General features: G+C 37.1%; 1 protein-coding gene across 8 annotated transcripts in view; it reads right to left on the bottom strand.

Moving 5' to 3' along the window:
• Positions 1–19,900, bottom strand: part of TXK (TXK tyrosine kinase) — a 67,250-nt gene that overhangs the window by 16,262 nt on the left and 31,088 nt on the right. For all 8 annotated transcript variants that reach the window (XM_045166291.1, XM_045166292.1, XM_006073736.4 and 5 more), the window contains 5 exons: positions 18,754–18,808; positions 10,065–10,144; positions 9,005–9,132; positions 5,404–5,478; positions 2,051–2,222 (listed from right to left, as the gene is read on the bottom strand). In XM_045166291.1, the coding sequence (XP_045022226.1) occupies positions 2,051–2,222; positions 5,404–5,478; positions 9,005–9,132; positions 10,065–10,144; positions 18,754–18,808 (510 nt within the window). The remainder of the gene's footprint in view (positions 1–2,050; positions 2,223–5,403; positions 5,479–9,004; positions 9,133–10,064; positions 10,145–18,753; positions 18,809–19,900) is intronic.

The raw sequence follows: 19,900 nt of genomic DNA, 5'->3' as shown, positions 1-19,900 counted from the left end.
TTCCAGTCCATTTGAGTTCGCTGATTCCTAGAATGTCGACATTCACTCTTGCCATCTCTTGTTTGACCACTTCCAATTTGCCTTGATTCATGGACCTGACATTCCAGGTTCCTATGTAATATTGCTCTTTACAGCATCAGACCTTGCTTCTATCACCAGTCACATCCACAGTTGGGTATTCTTTTTGCTTTGGCTCCATCCCTTCATTCTTTCTGGAGTTATTTCTCCACTAATCTCCAGTAGCATCCTGGGCACCTACTGACCTGGGGAGTTTCTCTTTCAGTATCCTATCATTCTGCCTTTTCATACTGTTCATGGGGTTCTCAAGGCAAGAATATATTCAAATTAATGTTTGTAATTTTAGGAGGTGTATAATAAACTAACATTTTGTTAGTCAAAAGTACGTTGAAATGTTACTTCTTTCCATTCATAAAGATAACACAAGATCAATGAATCAGGGAGATTAATTATATTAAAACAACATGTATGAGTGATTGATACATTCCCATATAATGAGCAGACAGAAATACCCCAGTTAGTAGGGGAGAAAGCTATTCAAGCACCTCTACATGATTTTAATTTGTAGCTATATGTATTATATGGTGGCACCAGTGGTAAAGAATCTGCCTGCCAGTGCAGGAGACACAGAGACGGGTTCCATCTCTGGTAAGATTCCCTGGAGTAGGAAATGGCAACACTCTGCAGTTATTCTTGCCTGGGAAATTCCATGGATAGAGGAGCCTGGCAGACTGCAGTCTATGGGATCACAAAAGTCAGACACAACTGAGCACACACATGTACATATTATATGTGTAGATTTTGTCTGATTTACCTTTCTAATTCATGAAGTATATTTTCACTTAGGGGATGCAGCTTACATGCGTGCAGAATAATGGCAAGAAGGTAATTCTTGAAATGGAAAACTAATTTTCCATGAGAAAGCTGCCAAATTGATACTCACGTGTAAGCATTTGAGAATTAGAACATTACACTGTATTTGCTCAGTAAGGTCACTAGCAAAAGTTTATCAGAAAAAAAGAAATAACCTTTATCAGAAATAAGGCAAGAACAAATAAATAAACCTTCACTTTTATGGTTTAGTCTAACAAATAGGACAAATATTTTTCAAGGGCACAGAAAGATGCAAACAGAAAAAGAATGTTGTTGCTTGCTGTAACTTTAGGACCCATTAATACACATTCCTTTCTCATCTTAGAAAAATGCATATGATTCATTGTAGAGCAAACATGTCATATTTATGTAAATTTGTTACTTAAATATTTTCAAACTCTGTAGTCTTCTTTTCTTCTAATTGTTCTTTTTTCCCATGTGATCAGATCACATTTCAGAGATTTTAATGTCATCTGCGGTGACCAGGCTGACCTCTCTCCTGAACTCTAGACTCATTATGCACTTGACCCCTGCCTCTCAGATTCAACATGTCTAAAGCAGAATTACTTTTTTCCTCTAAAACTATTCCTCAGCCAGTCTCTCCCATTTCACTAAATGGTGCCATTCTCTGCCTAATAGTGCACCCAAGACCTTGGTTTTCACTTTTTGGTCCCCCAGTCTCCTTAAGTGATTTGCCACATCTAATTTATCAGCAAGTCCTGACAATTTTATCTCAAAAATGTATCCTGAAACTACTCTCGTCTCTCCATCTCTGCTATCACCCCTTTCACCATCATCTTCCACCTGCTTTATCGAAAGGGTTCCTAAATATGTATAATGAGATTTGAAATAAAAGTGAAATATTTTTTCCCAAAGTTTAAATTGCTCAAATTATATTTAAACATCTCAGAAGAAGGATTTAAATTCTAATTCCTTCTTTCTGATAGAGATTCTAGGTGAGATTTTACAGGTGAGGAAATTGAAGCTTAGAAAAATGAAATAACTCAAGCCACACAGAAGTCAAATAATTCGCCCAGGTCCCACAACTAGCTTGGGCAGAGTTGTGACACAAATCCACTTGTGACTGACTCCAAAATCCATGTTCTTTCCATGACACCCGGATGTTGTGCCTACTTGTCTGGGTTCTGTGTATACTTACATCATCACTTTAGCCTCTTCAATGAAGTCCTCTTCAGACATGAAGCCTTCGTTGATGGCCTTGATAGCTACCTGGACATGTGCTCGCCATTGGCCTAAATAGACCACCCCAAACTGACCACTTCCAATCTGCTTCACAAAAGCCAACTCAGATGGATCTATCTCCCACTTTTCTAGAAGAATAAAATATCCATGTTACAAGTAAGGAAAAATGTTAAATTTTAGAACTAGAAAAGATCTAGAAATTATCTTGACCTATTTTCTTTTATTTTTCAGAGAGGTTGAAAACATTTACAAATGAGTAGAAAGGGCCTGTTAGCATTTTTAATGCTATCATTGTGGCTTAAAAGTGTAATTCCAGAATTCAAGTTTAAATGCAATAATTTCTAAAGGAATTTTGTATGTTGAATTGTGCCATATAAACACATTTTTATAAAATAAATAAAAATAAACAAAGATACAAATCTCACTTGGAGAGAAATTATGGCTTATTAAAACAGGCTTTTTCTTTTCCAAGAGACCCAGAAGGAAACACAGATCTGTGTCTTTCTAAACTAAACCTGCCAAAACCAGATGTGGGACCTAAATACGTACATCCCCAGACTGTTTTTGTTCTGATAAGTAAACTTGAGAGGTAGATATAACCTGGGCTCCCCCCACCCCCATCCCAGTTTCTTTTACTGTTCCTGTGCCACTCCCACTCCAAAGGGCTTTTTTGCCCTTTCTCTTTTGCAAAAAGCCTAATCAATTCATCTAATAAATATTTTCAATATTAAGATTCTAGCCCATATCTAAGTGTACGTTTGAAATGAGAATTACGTTACTGAATATGTCTCATCCTATAGAAGCAAATCAGTGGTGGGGGGGGTACTATTTTTAAAATAATGCTTTGGAAAACTCAGAATCAAATCTTAACTTTTTAGTATCCCCTTGTATATAGCAATGCCACCATCTGCTGGAACTTTAAGATAATGCATTTAAAAGAATTGAAGGGAATTCCCTGGCTCTCCAGTGGTTAGGACTTCATGCTTTCACTGTCCAGTGCCCAGGTTCAATTTCTGGTCAGGGAACTAAGATCTCACAATGAAGCACGTTCTCCTCTACTCCCCCCACAAAAAAATTATAAGGACTAATGGACCCTTGTATCGGGCTTTGCAAGGTACTCTCCTTTCCAATAGTAGGTGTGTTTTTAAAGTAACATAGGAGAATATAGTCATGACCTTGGGATTGGCATAGATTTATTCAACAGAATATAACCATAGAAGAAAATATTAATAAATTATACTTCGTAAAATCTTATTTATCAAATATAGCCCATTAAGAAAATGAAAAAGTAAGCCACAGACTGGGGGCAGATATTTCTCAAAATACATAACCAACCTAAGACTTCCTTTTCAAAATAAGAATAAATCAACTAGGAAAAGGCATATAATCCTATTGTTAAGTGTTAAATAAAAACTTGAATAGAGTTTTCTCTCACAAAAGAGAATACCCAAAATGGCAACTGAACCTATGAAAAGTTGATCAGGGAAATTGCATATTTAAACCAAAATGAGATATGCACACATACACTGCTAAGTCGCGTCAGTCGTGTCTGACTCTGTGTGACCCCATAGACGGCAGCCCACCAGGCTTCCCCGTCCCTGGGATTCTCCAGGCAAGAACACTGGAGTGGGTTGCCATTTCCTTCTCCAATGCATGAAAGTGAAAGGTGAAAGTGAAATTGCTCAGTCTTGTCCGACTCTTAGCGACCCTATGGACTGCAGCCTACCAGGCTCCTCTGTCCATGGGATTTTCCAGGCAAGAGTACTGGAGTGGGGGTGTGAACAAAAACCAAGTCAGAACAAACAAAAACCACAAGAATACGAAACACTGGCAAGGACAAAGATGCGGAACAGCTGAAACTCACATATGTCATTGATTGAAATATAATTTGGGATAAGCTCTTTGGAAAACTGACTAAATCTGAGTGTGTGCATACTCTATGACCCAGCAAATCTACTTCTAAGTATACATCCAAGATTGTCTGGCCATAAATGTGATTAAACTTTATCAAAAGACATACAAGAATGTTCATAATAATATTATTTAGAAAAGCCAAAAATTGGTTACAACCCAAATGGCTATATAAAGAAGAATGGGCAAGCCCATTGCAGTATAGTCACAAAACAGCAGTGCGGCGCCACGCAGATGGACCAACCACACCCGACACGAGCGAATCCACTCATGGACCCACGGGAGAAAGAAGCCAGACATGGATGCACGGCGTTGAACTTTGTTTATATGAAGTGATCAAAATGAGACAAAATTAATCAGACTCTAGATCTATGAACTATATACTGTTAAGGATATTTAAATATTGAAAAGTTTATTTTTTTAATGAATGCAGACCATATTTAACTTAGATAAATTGCTAATGATAGAATTTTTAAACATGTAGTATTTATGGGGTAGCAATGGCACCCCACTCCAGTACTCTTGCCTGAAAAATCCCATGGACGGAGGAGCCTGCTAGGCTACAGTCCATGGGGCCGCTGAGAGTCAGACGCGACTCAGTGACTTCACTTTCAATTTTCACTTTCATGCATTGGAGAAGGAAATGGCAACCCACTCCAGGGTTCTTGCCTGGAGAATCCCAGGGACGGGGGAGCGTGGTGGGCTGCCGCCTATGGGGTCGCACAGAGTCGACAACGACTGAAGTGACTTAGCAGCAGAGAAATAATCTAAGCACACATAACACTCTGGAATCACTTTTCCATCCCAATTCAGAGACTGAGCCCTGGGTACCTGCTACACAATAATTGTGTGGTTGTTTTTTTTTTTAAGCATATGCTTAGTCCCCATAGTGAGATAAATTTAAGGAAATAAAATATCACCAAATTAGAAAGAAAGATTCTTTGGCTCTTATTTATTCTCATAGATTCATAACTACCACATTCACTATAAAATAGTTCAAACTTCACCCAAGTTCTATTTGAAAAGGTGAAAAGGACAGATTAAGCAGTTTATTTTAGTAGGTCCCATTGGGAAGAAGTCATTTCCCAGTCACCCACATAACCAGAGAGCAACAACCCAATCATTCAGATAAAAAGAATTGGAATTTATCAAACAGGTTCCAAATAATGTATAATGAAATTTGAAGGAAAAGTGAAATATTTCCCCCCAAAGTTTAAATGCCCTTATGAGATGCATTTAAATGCATTTAAATCTCAGAAAGGAGATTTAAACGTTGAGGAGAAAACATATATCAAGACAGACATCTCAAAAGAGCTGAGAATTTAAAGAACATAGAGAGAACTTGGGGTAGACTCTTTACTGATTTGATTTTTACTTGAGCACACATGCATACTTTACCATAACTAAAACCAGCTGTGGCCGGCAAACAACTGCCCATCAGACCAACTGGGTAACGGAGACGGGACATGAGTCCTGGGGAGAAAGAGAAACCAGCATTTCAGTTCTAGTTCCTGGTACAAGAGAAAAAGCCAAATATACCAGAAGATGGAACCATTCCCTAAACAGATCAGCCAGAGAAAGTATTCTACAGCTAGTCTGTTTGGTTATTTTTCCTATTTGAAAAAGACTTTTCATAATATAGTATATGCTCATTGAACACAAGTTAAAGAAGCCAAGAAAATACAAAAATGAAAAGGTCCCTTACAAAATATTAGTATCCAGAGATACTTTGTTATCATTTTTGTGACCATCTTTGCAAAAATCTCTATATTTGAACATATATACACATCTGTATGTTTCATGGAAATGGAAATGTTTTGCTATAAGCTTCTTACACTCAACATATATCAATGTACATCAATGACTATAAATTGACCTTAAAATTATTTCCAAGATTTCACTATAGAAAAATATGCTGTATGCTGGAGGGAGTGAGATGAGGGTAAGAGTGTGGCAAGCAAAAGGATGAGATTGAGATAGCTCATGTTTGGTAACTTTGATGTTCTTCTAATTTTTTAAAACAGAATATAGTTGATGCACAATATTATATAAGTCACAGCTGTACAATAAGGTGTTTCACAATTTTCCAAGGTTATACTGCATTTATAGTCATAAAATATTGGCTGTAACTCTCTATGTTGTACAATATATCCTTGTAGCTTATTTTATACATAGTTTATACCTCTTAGACTTCAATTTTCTTAGTGAAGTAGAGACGCAATTTGCTGATGGGCAGTGGGTAATACTGGAAAGAGGGTTTTGAGAAGAATGGTAGAAATTTGAACAGAAGAAAGCATGCCTACTAGTGACTCTGAAGACCTAGTTGGGGTTAGAGCCTTCATCGAGTTGGGACTCCATAACACATAATCCAAATAAAAAACACAAGAGGAATTGCTTTAACACCCTAACACTTCCCTCTGAATTCAAAGTTTTTGTTTGCCAAATATTTTTATTTTGTGAATTACTACCAACAGTTTCAACAAAGGTCCGTCTAGTCAAGGCTACGGTTTTTCCAGTGGTCATGTATGGATGTGAGAGTTGGACTGTGAAGAAAGCTGAGCGCCGAAGAATTGATGGCTTTTGAACTGTGGTTTTGGAGAAGACTCTTGAGAGTCCCTTGGACTGCAAGGAGATCCAACCAGTCCATTCTGAAGGAGATCAGCCCTGGGATTTCTTTGGAAGGAATGATGCTAAAGCTGAAACTCCAGTACTTTGGCCACCTCATGGGAAGAGTTGACTCATTGGAAAAGACTCTAATGCTGGGAGGGATTGGGGGCAGGAGGAGAAGGGGACGACAGAGGGATGAGATGGCTGGATGGCATCACTGACTCGATGGACGTGAGTCTCAGTGAACTCTGGGAGTTGGTGATGGACAGGGAGGCCTGGCGTGCTGCGATTCATGGGGTTGCAAAGAGTCAGACACAACTGAGCGACTGAACTGAACTGAACTGAACCAATAGTTTAGTGACAGTGTATCTCTCTGATAGAAACAAAAAAAGTCTGTCACTCTTTTTGCACTGCCCTTACTTCTGGTAAGGAAATGGATTGTTATGAGCTAAATTGACCAGAAGTCAAAAAGTAGATGGGCTAGTCATGGGTTTCAAGCCTCTTCTAAAATGGTCTCTCCAAAAATCTAATTTACTTCTTTCTGGAAAAGACAGCAGGCATTAAACACAGACTGTGGAGCCAGTGGGTTGAATGACTCCAGAGGTTTCATAGATTTCTGTGGTTTCAAATCTTGGCTCAAATACCTATTAATGGTGTGACCTTGAGCACAACTTATTATGCCTGAGTTTCCTCACCTGTGAGATGGAGATGTCAACAGTATCAACCTCATCAGATTTCTCTGAGGATTAAATAAATAAATAGACATAAATAGGGTCTGCCCCAAAGTAAGTCTTCAATAAATACTAGTTGTTTCTGGATCCTGTGCCTTTCCTCTTATCATCTTTCTTCCTCTTTGTCTTATCTCTTTTCTACTTCCTTTTCTCTCTAACAACAGCCATAGTTATAAGTTTTCAACTCCTATCTTTCATCTTATTATTGTTTGATCTAACTTTAATTTTAAAAGTTATCTGTATGATATTTCATACCCTGTAAGAATAATTTATATATATGTATATTGTAATTTAAAAATTCCTAGGGCAATCTATAAAGCAGAAAATAAAAGTTTTCCTTACCCTCAGTCTCCTTCCCCAGAGGTAAACATTAACAGTTTATAGTCTGTTATCAGCTTATTAGTTTAAAAATTATTATCTAAACTTTAACAGAATTTTCCTAGGCACACATGTCTGTGTGAATGTGTATTACTCTACAAAAGTGAGGCTATAAATATACTGTTTTGCACTTTTTTTTCCTTTACGAAACAATTTTTCACTAACATCTTTTCAGGTTAGCACATCCTGATCTGCCTCAGTACTTTTTTTAACCTCACCACCACAAACACTCAGTTTCTTAAATTTCTTCTTTGAAGGAAGAGGAAAGAAGAGTGTGAAGAAGAAAACTCAGACCTGATCTGATTCTAAGGGTTTCCATCTCTGGCCACAAATACGTCCTCACTGGCCTCAGTCAAACACGTTGCCACTTCCTCTCTAACCAAACGCCCAGTGACCACCAGGAATATCCAGGTGGACTCAGCCCATGAGTGTATAACATTTCCATGGATTTATTCCTGATATAAAAAACCAGTGTAATGGAAAAGTGACTGCTTTCCAAAAGGGAATCTTTTTGTCAACACAACTTTTCATGAGAAAAATCTTAAAAAGTACTGCACATCAAGAAATCAAAACAGTATGAAAGTTGCACTGGGTTCCAAATTCTATAATGTTGAGGTAAAGAGATTCCCCTTGGACTCAGAGTAGTCCAGGATAGACTGAATGAGGGCTGAAGGTCAGAGCTGCGATTGTAATTGTGATGGAACTTTCTGGAATCTTACATCTTTCCACAGATGATAGGTTTGCAAAAGTAGCCATTATTGCAAATAACAGCAAGAGGAGGGGGTTAAATATGACTCTGGTATGGTATTCTTAAGTCAGATTATAACTGTGAAAGACTGTGCCTGCTCTCCAAACAGGAAATACAGAGAATGAGACATTTAAGGGTAATTTTCTACCGTAACTGTCTAGAGAGCAAATTTATAGGGCAAAGAAAAAAAAGCATAATTCTTTAAGACATTTGAAATTTTATTACATTTAGCGCCATGTAAATTTCAAGAACAAACGTATAGTGACTAAATGGCCTTTTGAATCTTTGTCATGTATCTTTCTTTTAAACTGGCAGAAATGTGGAAAATCAACCTACCTCTTGCCCCTCTGACTAGAAAAACAAAAAAACATTTCCACCTCTCCTGAGGAGGAGAACTTCTCAGAAGACAGGTTGTATTTCAAGCTCTTAAACATTTCTACAGGGACATTTGCTCCTGTTAAATGTCTGACCAAAGACACATAACCTGCCTGGGGCCTGGCTCCCCAACTCTCCCAGCCTGAATTTTCCGACTTACCGGCTGCATTGTGCTGGTGATACCAGATCAACTCAGGGATTGATTGAAACAGGTGTCTTTCAGCCACATACCACTGTCCTGAGTCATTCCTTTTAATTTGATAATGCTTGATGGTAGCCTCCATATCTCTACAACCAATAAAATGTGAGTTCGTAAACAAGCAAAAGATCACTTTGGAACCAAGTCAATCATTAAGCAACAGGACTCGACTTCAAAACCTTGTATCCTCACTACACACTGAAAAGTAGATAGGATTACAATAAACAGGTGGCTCACCATTGCTGGGAAAGTTCCACAGCTATGGTATTAGGGTCTTAGATTCAAATATAACATCAGCCAAAGATGTCTAGGTAACGTCTAGTGTCCAAAAACGTACAGCTCGTAATGGACACTTATAAGTATCTACTGAATCAGGTATCAGTCCAATGAATAAACAAATGCACTGTGAGAGATGTGAGACAAAGAAAGGAGGAAAACCAGCATAGGGTGTCTTGATGAGCAGGTTTGTTATGGGCAAGTAGGACTTAATCCCTTTAGGAAGCCATGAGAGAAATGTGGAACACACCTCGGAGTTGTCCCACTAACGTGCAAAGAAGCTGAGGAATTTATTCCTTATTTCACATGGATGGAGGGTCACCCCTACAATGTTCTTAGTCACTTCTAGTCCACCCCGGGGGGACCACGAGAACCCGTAGGCAAAGAACATTCTCAGGAAGAAAGAAACAGGAAGCTTTCTGCATACAAGAGAGCTCTCCATAGGTAAACCCTGGGGTTAAACAAGGGATATGAGGAAAGCATCAGCAGTGTGTGCTACAACTAATCAAATCTCCTCACTTGATACTTGAGAAAAGGAGACGAGAGAGTGTAAGTAACTTATATTTAATATCACACACAGAGCTTCTTAGCGGATAAAATTGGAACCAATTAGTTGTCCCAACATCCAGGCCAGCAATTTTCTATGTTAGGCTCTCACTTCCATTCTCTATGCGATGGTGTCTCCTTAACAATGACTATCCTAGTGTCTGTTATTTCTAAAGTGACCAAAATCACAATTGCTTACCTCTTATCTCTTACAAACACAGAAATGGTGTAGGATCCCAAATGTCTTGAATCTCTGACAATAAATGCACCTTCTTTAGACTGCAAAACAGTTCATTCATTGTACATGTTTATTCCTTATTTGGAAGAAAGACAAATATCTCCATAATGAAAACTAAAGCTATACTGACTTACTATAGAAGGATGATATTGTTTTTATAAGTACACACAATCTTATCTCTTAAATTCTTACAGATTTAGATGTCATACCTATAAAATAAAATAAAATTGGGATAAGAATATGCAATGTGCGAGCATTTTAAAACTTTGCTCATGATTTTTTCTAATACTTCATTTGACAACCTTGTACCCCACCATTTAGTTATTTTTATATACTGATTAAATAATAGATAAAAGCTGATGAATAAGAAGAACTCTGAGACAGATGGACAGGATTTTTCTTTACAGGAAAAGAAACAATATGGCAAGTGGGGGTGAGGGAGGCAAGGAGAAATACATCTGGGAAGCTGAGGAATGGGGAAAAAAGACCAGTTTATGACACAGATGGAAAGAGAATAGACTTGGAGAAGTCTTGAGGGAAGAGCAAGGAGAACCATTTTGTTTGCTCTAAGGATACAGGCTTCCCAGGTGGCACTACTGGTAAAGAACCCGCCTGCCAATGCAGGAGACACAAGAGATGCAGATTCGATCCCTGGGTCGGGAAGATCCTCTGGAGAAGGGCGTGGCAACCCACGCCAATATTCTTGCCTGGAGAACCCTATGGACAAAGGAGCCTGGTGGGCTACAGTCCATGGGGTTGCAGAGTTGTATACAAGTTAAATGACTTAGCATGCATGCATGCAGGATATAGGAGACACAGAGGGAGACATGGCAAGAGGGAAGAATATTGTAGTAAGTTTGATGTTTTCATTATCAATTGGATCCCCAATGACATTCTTTGGGCTTCCCTGGTGGCTCAGATGGTAAAAAATCTGCCTGCAATGTGAGAGACCTGGGTTTGATCCCTGGGTCAGAAAGATTCCCTGGAGAAGGGAACGGCAACCCATTCCAGTATTCTTGCCTGGAAAATCCCATGGACAGAGGAGTCTGGCAGGCTATGGTCCATGGGGTCACAAAGAGTCAGGCAGGACTTAGCAACTAACACTTTTGACATTCTTTGAAACTGCTTTTAAATAAACTTGAAGGTTGGACTGCTTGGTTTGGTTTGTTTGATATTATTTTCTAAATAAATCTTTACCTCTATTAAGTTTGCTTACATTCATGCAGAGGAAAATATCTCAGATCTTGTCAAACTCATGAACATTTACATTTATGAAGTACTGATGAGAACTGCACAACCCTAACAGCATGATGTGACCCCTCAAGAGGAACATAATACATTGTCTCCTCCTTCCAGATGCTTACCAAGAGACAAGGCTTTTCTGGTCAGAGTTTTTAACCAGTGGTACAGTAGAAAGCCCAGAAATAAACCCATGCTTATATGGTCAAATAATCTGTGACCAAAAAAAAGGGCAAGAATACACAATAGGAGAAAGACAGCCTTTTCAATAAACTGCAATGGGAAAACTGGACAGCCACGTGCAAAGGAATCAAACTGGCCTACTTTCTCCCACAATGTAACAAAATAAACTCAAAGTGGATTAAAGACTTAAATGTAAGACCTGAAACCATCAAAGTCCTAGGAAAGAACATGGGCAGTATGCTCTCTGAAGTTGGTCTTAGCTACATTTTTCTTGGATTTGTCTTCTCAAAAGGAAGACAAGGAAAAATGGAAACAAAGCAAAGGAAACAAGCAAAAATGAACAAGACTACATTAAACTAAAAAGCTTCTATATAGTGAAAGAAACAATCAACAAAATGAAAAGGCAGCTTACTGAATGGGAATAGATATTTACAAAAGATTTATCTGATCAGGGGTTAGTACCTAAAATATACAAAGAACTCATACAACTCAACATTAAAAAACAAACAATTCTGTTTAAAAATGGGCTGAGGACCTGAACAGACATTTTTCCAAAGAAGACATACAGATGGCAAACAGACCCGTGAAAAGATGCTCAACACCACTAATTATCAGGGAAATGCAAATCAAAACCACCTTGAGATATCACCTCACACCTGTTAGAAAGGCTGTCATCAAAAAGACAAGTGTTGCCAAGGATGTGGAGGAAAGAGAACCCTTGTGTACTCTTTGTGGGATTACAAATTGGTACAGCCACTATGGAAAATAGCATGAAGACTCCTCAAATAGAACTACCACATGGTCCAGCAATTCTACTTCTGGGTATTCACCCAAAGAAAACAAAAACATTAATTTGAAAAGATATATGTTCATAGCAGCATTATTTACAATAGTCAAGATATGGAAGCAACCTAAGTATTCATGGATAGATGAATGGATAAAGAAGATGTGGTATATATATATATACAATGGAATATTACTTAGCCATAAAAAATAATGAAATCTTGCCATTTGTGACAATATGGACAGACCTAGAGGGTATTATGCCAAGTGAAATAAACCAGACCAAGAAGGACACATACCATATGATCTCACCTATATGTGTAATCTAAAAAGCAAAGCAAACAAAACAAAAACAGACTCATAGATACAGAGAACAAATGGGTGGTTGCCCAATGGGAGGTGGTGGTAGGGAGCATGAACTAGGCGAAGGGGATTGAATTACAAACCTCCTGTTAGAAAATAAATAAGCCACAGGGATGTAATATACAACATAAGAATGGGGTCAATAATATTGTAGTAATTTTGTATGGGGACTGCTGCTGCTGCTGCTAAGTCGCTTCAGTCGTGTCCGACTCTGTGCGACCCCAGAGACGGCAGCCCACGAGGCTCCGCCATCCCTGGGATTCTCCAGGCAAGAACACTGGAGTGGGTTGCCATTTCCTTCTCCAATGCATGAAAGTGAAAAGTGAAAGTGAAGTCGCTCAGTCATGTCCGACTCCTCACGACCCCATGGACTGCAGCCTACCATGCTCCTCCGTCCATGGGATTTTCCAGGCAAGAGTACTGGAGTGGGTTGATATTGCCTTCTCCGGTATGGGGACAGATGGTGACTAGATTTACAGTGATCATTTCATAATGTATGCAAATATCAAATCACTATGTAGTACACCTGAAACTAATACAATATTGTAAGTCAACCATGTTTCAATAAAAAAGGAGATTCAAGTACAAATGAAAAAATCTAGAATACGGACTCACTACTTATTAGGATCTCTGCTATATAGTTCAGGCAATACTCAGAAATAAATTCACAGTCTTATTATATCAATAAATGAGAAGAATACAAAATAAACATATCCAACTCAAGTAGGTGAAGAATTATAAAATAAACTCAGGTAAAGCAGAAGAAAAGAATAAAGGCAAAAGCAGAAAATAACAAATTATAAAAACAAAAATATAATATAGATAGTAATTACATTCAAAGTCTGGTTGTCTAGGGAAAAACAATAAAATAGGTAACCTACTAGTTAACCTAATTAATAAATAGTGGAGGAAATCTATTAAAAATGTCACAAGGATTCAGAAAAAAATTAAAGGATCTTCTTGGCTCTATGTAATATATTTGAAAACTTGAATAAAATGAACAATTAGGTAGCAAAACATAAAATTTGTTAAAATTGATTCCAGAAAAGCTAGAAATCTAATGGACCTAATAAATTGAAAAGCAGATAAGGTTTTATAAGGGCTTCAACATTAAAAAGCACTACATTGCACTGTAATGTTACTAAATCTTAAAAAAAAGGTAGATAGATCAATTAAATAATTCCAGAGCATATGAAAAGAAAAAAATCTTCCAGATCATACAAAGTAGGCTCAATATCCATACCATAACATAGCAAAGATTGTGCGCAAAAGGGAAAACTACCAACCAGTCTTCACTCGTATCAATGCAAAAACCCTAACTAAATACTAACAAACCTAATCCAGCAGCACAACAAAAGAATAATACACCATAACCAAGAGGGATTACATATAGGAATGTGAAAGTAATGTAACATTAAGAATTTTATTAATATGATTCAACATGTAATAGATCTGAGAAGAAAAATCTCACGAAAATTTCCATAGATGTTGAAGAAGCACTTAATTTCAATTTCTATTATCAAGTTTTTTTTTATTCTTTATAAATTGGGAATATATGTATATTCTTTAACACAATAGTCCTTATTTACTTTGGTCCCAAGTCAAGCATCGTGCTTTATGTGGAAATCATTCTAACTAAAATTAGGAAAAAGGAAATGGCCACTGTCAGCAGTGGTATTTAAAACTGTTCTGAGAAGCTAGCCAGTGCCATTAAATGAGGCAGAAATTAGAACCCTGAATTAAAATTGTAAAAGAGGGTTGAAATAATCTGTTTGCTACTGCTAAGATTACGTACCTAAACCTAAGAGCATCAACTAAAAAACTACTTCAAAAAAATATTTGAGCCACACTCGCCTTCTGTGATGGCCCATACTCTCTCTGTGGAGTGTGTCTCTCTCTAAATAAATCCATTGCTTATCTATAAAAAAAAAAACTTTGAATTCATCAAAGTCATCAGTTATAAAATTAATTCATAGAAATCAAGAGATTTCAAAAGTAAAAATAAAAAGATATGCCCATTTATAATAGAAACAAAAAGATAAATTATTTTAATATAAATTAAAAAATACATGTGCAAGAGTTAAATGAAGAAAACCTTTAAATTCTCCTGAAAAATACAAAAGCATTTGCTTTTTCTAATTAGGTTTTTTGTCCATCTAATATCAATTTTTGCTTGAGGTTTGGGTCTAATTTTGATTTTTTTCTACGTGAATAACTAATATATACGTCCTAGAACAAACTGGTCCCCAAACCGCACTGATTTGTAATGCACAAATAATTTTCCCTAAATTAATCTTTAAATTTAATGCAAACAACAGGAAGGTTTCTTAAACAAGGCAAAGTAATTCTGAAGTTCATACAGACAAAACATATATTTTCAGAAAGTTTCTTAAAAAGGGAGACTAGCCAGAGAAACCTTCATTGTTTAAAACAGTAAAATGTACTTTGCTGTACAGCAGAAACTAACACAACATTGTAAAGCAACTATCCTCTAATAAAACTTTTAAAAATAAGTAAGTTTAAAAAATTGACAGCTGTATCAATATCTCCAATGTTAAGATAACCGGGTGCCACCTAGTGCTTGATTACTGCAGCTTCTAACCTTACATATTCAAAATTGCTACTATTAATAAAGCCCAGGTTTTAAAAACTGCAGTTTGGAAACAACTTTTTTGTTGATATGTTTATAGTGTCAGAATAAGATCATGAAAAGAATGCATATGATATCAAAATTAATATGAAAATAGCCACTTGCCCCTTAAATATGAAAAACAGACCAATCATTTTTCACTGCAAATGCAGATTTCTGCCTCCCTTAAATTTCACCAAAATCTCAAGGGAACATCTATGTAACTAGAATGTACAAAAACTCACTGCATGGTCAACAGGCTAGTCAAAACTAGGGCTTAATTATAATCCATGATGAGTGTACAGCAAATGGTTTCTTCAAAACTTCCATTTATTTACTCAAAGTGGTCAAAGTGGAGACAGGAGTTATGTATTTTTTTCTCTTTCTTAAAAGGGTAGATGTGGTCTTTGCCAGACTATTTTATGAAACTTTAACTAACCTTCAAATAACGTCTATCTGATATAAACAATTTCAGAGACTAGAAAAAGTGATTAAAAACCCCACATTCCAACTCATTTTATGATGCTAGGATAACATTTATACCAAAACCAGACAAAGAGAACAGAAAATTAGAAGCCGGGCTCACTTTGAACTTAACAGGAAAAATGCTAAATTGAGGAAAGCCAAATTAGCAATATATATTTTAAATGACTCATAACCAAATGAAATTTAAGCCAGGCATAAATTTAAAAATAAAAATTGGAAAATATGTAAATTATACAAATATTTTAAGATATATAGGAAAAATATGTATGTATTTAAAACATTATATATACATTCTTCAGACAGATTAAAGACCTAAATGTGAAAGCACATCTTTAAAACATTTAATGAAAAATATAAAATTCCTTTATTACCTCAGAAAAGAGAGGAATCTCTTAAATAAAAACAAAAAGCAGATATCATAAAGGAAAATATTGAGGGATTTGACATTAACATTTAAAAATTTTTGTATACGACAATAGTCTAAAGTTTACAGAAAGCCAGAAATCCAAAAAATATCATTGTAACACATAATGCCAAAAGATTGGTATTCGGAATATATTTCTTAAGTACAATACATATTGATCAGTATAAAAAAAACCAAACACATTATAGAAAAATGAGCAAAGGATATTAACAGGCATATAACAGCAGAAGCAGGACAACTGGTCAAAGACGAATGGAAAGTTACTTCAATTGAACTGTTAACCAAAGAAATGTACATTCTAAAATACAGAATTTTTCACTCAATGAATTGGGGGGAAAATGTGAAACTACCCACTGTTAGTAAGAATACGAGTGAATGTTAATCACTCAGTCGTGTCTGACTCTTTGCAACCCCATGGATTGTAGCCTGCCAGGCTCCTCTGCCCATGAGATTTCCCAGGCAAGAATACTGAAACAAGTTGCCATGCCTTCCTCCAGGGGATCTTCCCAACCCAGGGATCGAACCTAGGTCTCCTGCATTACAGGCAGATCCCTTACCATCTGAGCCATGAGAAAAGCCCATGTAGGAAATCAGCTTTTTCACTCCCTGTAAGAGTATAAATTGGTCTAAGTACTGAATCCTGATTTGAATACACAGTATCTAGTAATGTTAAATCCGCACATATCCTCTGACCAGATGATTCCACTTTGGAGTGTAATTCAAAGAACCCCTTGCCCTTGTATAAAAGATGACATGCACAGGATGTTCTTTGCAGCACTGTTTGTAAGAGCAAAAAATTAGAAATGATTAGAATGTTTATCTACAGTAAAATTGATACATTTTTATATACTCATAATGAAATAGTACACAATACTTGAAGGTATGTGTTGATCCTATATGCCTATGAATTAAAAGGAAAATATAATGTTTGGTTAAAAAATCAACATATATGTGCTCTCCTTGACATCAAATATTAAAACATAAAATAGCACTATAGGTTGTTTATACACATACATGTGATAAAAGTATAAACCCATGGACAAAATGGGAACATGCTCCTCTATTGTGGTTGCCTCTGAGAAGTGAGGACCAAAAAGATAAGGGAGAGGGTGGGCCTCAACAGTTTCTGTAATGTCTTATTTTATTAAAGAATGTTATGATCAGTGCTACTACTATTTGTGATATCTGGGTTGTGGGTACGGAGGTTTTGCTACAAAATGCCCCATTCTACTCTTGGTAGGGAGGTCAGATTCTCACCCTGTTCTGGCTTCCTCTCAGATGCAGAACCCGCCCAGCCCAGTGATTCCGGCCATATTGCCTGTGACAAGCTTGCTTTCTGTGGACCAAATTGTTCACTTCCTTTCTCCAGTTCTGCCTGCTTATCACTACATCTTCCTTGTCCGTTCTGAACCAACTAATATATAATGTCACCATGCCAGGCAGATATCACATTTGCTGTCATGTTCCCTTTTCTTGTAGCCAATGAGACCGGGCCAGACCTCCAGCCTCCATCCCCACCAGCCCCTGAGAGGTCTGTGTTCCTCGTACTCAGCCTATCCCCCAAATACTAACTGGATCTTCCCTGTGTCATAGGTCATTACTGGCACTGAGTTTTGAGTTACAGAACTGATTTTTTTCTCACTCATATTACTAGATTTCCTCAACATCCAACATCAGGTCATAATGACATGCATACTTCTCAGCTACTTTCTAGTTTTGACTATGCATTTACCCACAGCTGATACTTACCGTCAGTTGGAAATTTAAACTATACTCAGTTTTGTTTTGTTTTGACCTAAATGAGCAGTTTTGATCTAAGTTTGATATTTTCGCTGCTCCACTCTTCCTTTTGTTCCCAAAGAATGAAAGTGCAGCTGTATGTATTTTTCTGTATCTGTGCTTTTTACGAGTCTAAGCTAAGCTCAGGAGGACAGAGAATCTATTGGACTGACATTGATGCAAATGTATACAGGCAATTCAAATAGAGACCCTTCTGGCAGAATGCACTTTGGAGTGAATGAAGCAGTTTTGGTATGCTGCTGCTGCTGCTAAGTCGCTTCAGTCGTGTCCGACTCTGTGCGACCCCATAGAGGGCAGCCCACCAGGCTCCCCCGTCCCTAGGATTCTCCAGGCAAGAATACTGGAGTGGGTTGCCATTTCCTTCTCCAATGCATGAAAGTGAAAAGTGAAATTGAAGTCGCTCAGTTGTGTCCGACTCTTAGCGATCCCATGGACGGAGGCCCACCAGGGTCTTCCGTCCATGGGATTTTCCAGGCAAGAGTACTGGAGTGGGGTGCTTGGTATGTTAGAGATGAAATCATTTCAGGAGAAAGATATGTGAAACTGTGGTGAAAATAAATTAAAAACATGATTTGATACAAATTAATCTAATTTAATAGAAAATGTAGTAGCAGTGAAGTTGTAATAATATTTTAGAACTAAAAAAAATCAGGAAGTAATAAAACATTTTTAGCTGAGTATTTATAATTCACCTCTCTCAGAAATTTTGAAACTATCCACAAAATTATTCATGAATAAATTACCTCTTGTCTCAAAAGACGTTCTGCCTGATTTCTAGTAATATTCCTATGGTACCACCTGTAAAAGCAATAAAAATAATTTTTAAATGTTATATATCATTTATTTCCAGAAAAATACCTGTTCCATTTGCTTTATTTTAAAAAACACACTCCAGAACTAATTTTATAAATGGACTGATTAATTCACATAAACAATAATGTACTATAATAATATATCAATTGATTTATTTAACAGTTATATTAATTGCAAGCCAGTATCTCATTTTTCTACCATATTTCAATTCAACTTTCTGAAACACACTTGGTTTAACACACTTAATTTTGAATGGTTTAACTTCCTGAAAATTTCCATGAAATGTATGTGGTTAAAAAGCCATCATCTTCTATAAACACTTTCCTGAGCTTTGGTTAAACCCAACTAAAACATAAACATTTCTTTCCCTTCAGGAATATCTTATTTGCATGCTTTTACATGTGCCATTACCTTTCCAAACTTAAAACTCATACTGACTTATCTGATTCTCCTAAATATGTTGTTGTTGCTGTTTAGTTGCTAAGTCATGTCCAACTTTTTTGCGACCCCATAGCTCACCAGACTACTCTGTCCTTGGGATTTCCCAGGCAAGAATACTGGAGTGGGTTGCCATTTCCTTCTCCCAGGGATCTTCCCCAGTCAGGGGTTGACTCACGTCTCCTGCATCGGCAGTTGAATTCTTTACCACCGAGCCACCTGGGAAGCTCCAAAGTATGTCACCTTGTAGTAAAGTCAGTAATTTAATAGAGTAAATGGAACAACCAGTATACTAATCACCCCACCCTACACCCTCCTGGGCCTCATATTCTCCTCATTCTGCCCTCACTCACTAAACTTCCATCACATTGGATTTCTTTCCTGGCTGAAATTCACCAAGCCCTTCTCTGCCTGCAGCCTTCCTGTTGTCTCTGCATGAAACATGTCATTAAATGACCTTAAAATACCAGACGTTCACACAGTAATCATAATTAATGAACACTGTAATTTAAACATATGGTTTTGGGACCTCCCTGGAAGTTCAGTGGTTAAAACTTCATCTTCCAATACAAGGGGTGTGTGGGTTTGATCCTTGATCTGGGAGCTAAGATCTCACATACCTCAGGGCCAAAAGACCAA

This window comes from Bubalus bubalis, chromosome 7 (assembly GCF_019923935.1).
Source record: "Bubalus bubalis isolate 160015118507 breed Murrah chromosome 7, NDDB_SH_1, whole genome shotgun sequence".
Taxonomy (NCBI): domain Eukaryota; kingdom Metazoa; phylum Chordata; class Mammalia; order Artiodactyla; family Bovidae; genus Bubalus; species Bubalus bubalis.
The sequence above is the reverse complement of the archived record's forward strand: the minus strand, read 5'-3'. Positions and strand labels throughout refer to the sequence as shown.